Source organism: Vitis riparia, chromosome 8 (assembly GCF_004353265.1).
Source record: "Vitis riparia cultivar Riparia Gloire de Montpellier isolate 1030 chromosome 8, EGFV_Vit.rip_1.0, whole genome shotgun sequence".
Lineage (NCBI taxonomy): Eukaryota > Viridiplantae > Streptophyta > Magnoliopsida > Vitales > Vitaceae > Vitis > Vitis riparia.
Window position 1 is genome coordinate 17,059,738 of NC_048438.1, and position 2,838 is coordinate 17,062,575.

A 2,838-nucleotide genomic window follows, 5' to 3' on the forward strand; every position below is an offset into this window, starting at 1 on the left:
AAAAAAAACAAAGCAATTTGGTTGCTAAACTCTAGGAATGCGCATAGAAAATTTTGACATTAAATGTCATATAAAATTTTATCTCCACATAATTCCAAAGCATGAACTTTCATAGACATAATGAAAATAATTACTATAGTAATTTGCTCAAGTTTTGATTAAATTCATATTACCTTTAATAACTTGAAATTTTATCAAATACTTCATTTTCTATATTTTAATTTGCTAGTTTCAATCTAAAAAGAATCAGATGTATTTAATCCAAGCCTTAGTAAAAGAGAATAAAATTAATTTTACTTTTATATCTAACAATATATTCCCTTACAAACTCAATCTTTTTCTATTAATTTTGAATTTTTTATTTTTTTGTTATTAAAAATAAAAAAATATAGCAATTTTGATATAAAAAAAGGTATGTGTATTTAAAACACATTTAAGAATTTGAGGAAGTAAAAAATTATCGTTTCTTTGCATTTTTTTAATTTTGATAAGATTTTTTGAGAATATAAGTTAAATTTTTATTTCTTGTATAGAAGTTTTTATATTTTGCATAAAAATTTTGAATCTTCAATTCATATACTTCTTTTTTTTTTTTTTTAAAGATAAATCCATCTTTGAATGTTTATAATCGTATTTTAAAAAGGGGTGTTAAAGATAAAGATATTTTTTTGTATGAATTTTTGTGGAGGAATTTTGTTGCTGATATGGAGGGTTCCTTTGTTGCACCATCTTTTGTTCTGTTCATGCAATCATCCTCGTCCTCTGGTTTTATCTTTGCACCCATGCCAAGACCGACCATACCAACAAATAATAAATATAAATGGACAAATTAAACTTTAAAAGTTGTAAGAATACCAAGCATGCTCCTTAGCCCAAAATCACATGAATTTCTGGTACTCATAACTATAACATTTAGACCCGGGTAAATATAAGAAAAAGAAATTAGAAATAAAAAAAATTGAAAAAAAGGAGTAAAAAATAAATTTAAAATCATGACTACTGTGTGACGGATTTAGAAAATTTGAAACGATGAATCATAGGACATCTAATTAAATAACTAAAAATACTCTCACCATGTTCTAATCTTGTTAAACTCATGTTCCTCCGTGAGCTGGTTCAGCAATGTACGATAGTTAAGAAGGTCCATAAAGCTTGAGAAAGCGGTACGACACTACAACAGATATGCTCACGTGAAAATACTACATAGCGCAAATGTGGAATGATGACTCAGGGCACCGGTTTACAGACGCATTTTCTGTGAATGCATATACCTTCTGACACTGCCATATACGCTTCATCCTCACTCAAATTAAAAGTCCCAACAAAATGGCTACAACATCTGATTCTTCTCATTTATTTGAAGAAACTAGGGCTTTAACTACCATGGTGAAGGACTGGTTCGTTGTGCTGTAGCCCCCATCCACCACAAGGTTAAGCCCGCTCACGTATTTCGACTCGTCGCTGCCCAAATAAACCGCTGCCTCCGCCACATCTTCTGCTTCTGCTACCACTCCTTTTAGATTTGCTGACGCACATACGATTCCTTCCACCGTTTTTTTCTCCAGCCCCATTGCGTTTCTTAACAACGGGGTGGCAATAGCGCAAGGAGATATGCAGTTGACTCTTATCCCGTGCTGCCCTAGCTCCACACACAAGTTTTTGGTGAGGCCAACCACCGCGTGCTTCGACATTGTGTAAGCATGCGGCGATTCTCCAGAGGTCACCGAAGCAACGCTCGAAGTGAAGAGAATCACCCCTTTCTTCGCCGGAATCATAACCCTAGCGGCATGCTTGGCGCCCAGGAATGCACCGTACACGTTCACATCGAAAACCCTCCTGAAATTTTCATTTTCCGTGCCTAGAATTGTTGGATCTAGGTTGCCGGATATGCCAGCGTTGTTGAACATGATGTCAAGCTTGCCGTACTTTGAAACGGCAGTGTCAACGACATTTTTGACATCAGAGTCGCTGGTGACATCACAGTGAACAAAGGAAGCAGTGCCATGTGAGCCAAGTGCCTTACAAATGGAGAGTCCAATATCATCTTGTACGTCGGCAATAATGACCTTAGCACCATGTCGAACAAATAGCCTTGCCGTGCTTTCACCGATGCCGCTGGCACCTCCTGTGATGATGGCCACTTTGCCTTCTAGCCTGCAATATAAATAAGAATGAATCCTTCATTTTTAACGAAGGAAAGCAATGTCTGGACCATCTGAGAAGGACAGTTGGCTTACCTTTTTCCAATAGGAACTACTGAAGCGTGGCCATTCATCTTTAACCAATGGAAGTGAATGGAATGCCTTCAACTATGAATAAATTTGCATGTTGCCCATGGCTTTTTATAGGGGATATAGGACGCTAAGCTCTCAGAAAACATATATGTCAGGTTGGTAAAAATCGTGGTACCACAAATTTAGAAAAAGCATACAACGTGAGAGCACATGCCCAACATTTCAATGATTTTATCAGGCCTAGAGGGCTGTTGGTAAAATTCTGATGGCAGAATCGTCACGACTCACGAGTCCCCAAGAATTTACACCGACGAAGATTTCTATCGACCATAAATGAAAGCGGAAAGCCTACCCTACTGCTCCAACGACCTGCCAGTGAAGCACCGGGCCCTCCAAATAAATACTCCAATTTAACTCTCTGTTTAAATCTACTCCCCATTCAAATTCATGATGTGACGCGTATGCCCATGTCAATTCTTATGGTCATGAATGCTACATGAAATAAATCATGGATTAAGAAAAACATATCCACTTTCCCTAAAAAAATTGGGCTTTGTCAACTAGATGTGCCTTTTGCCCAACAAGACTTTGATTTTAATAATGT

The 2,838-nt window shown here is 36.8% G+C and overlaps 1 protein-coding gene across 1 annotated transcript; it reads right to left on the reverse strand.

Annotated features, from left to right (window-relative positions):
- Window positions 1-958: 958 nt before the first annotated feature.
- Window positions 959-2,430, reverse strand: LOC117920083 (secoisolariciresinol dehydrogenase-like). Its single transcript, XM_034837434.1, has 2 exons — window positions 2,238-2,430; window positions 959-2,154 (listed from the first exon to the last, which is right to left on the reverse strand). Exons 1-2 carry the CDS (start codon window positions 2,273-2,275, stop codon window positions 1,350-1,352), a joined length of 843 nt encoding a protein of 280 aa, XP_034693325.1. The 5' UTR covers window positions 2,276-2,430; the 3' UTR covers window positions 959-1,349.
- Between the last annotated feature and the right edge of the window lie 408 nt (window positions 2,431-2,838).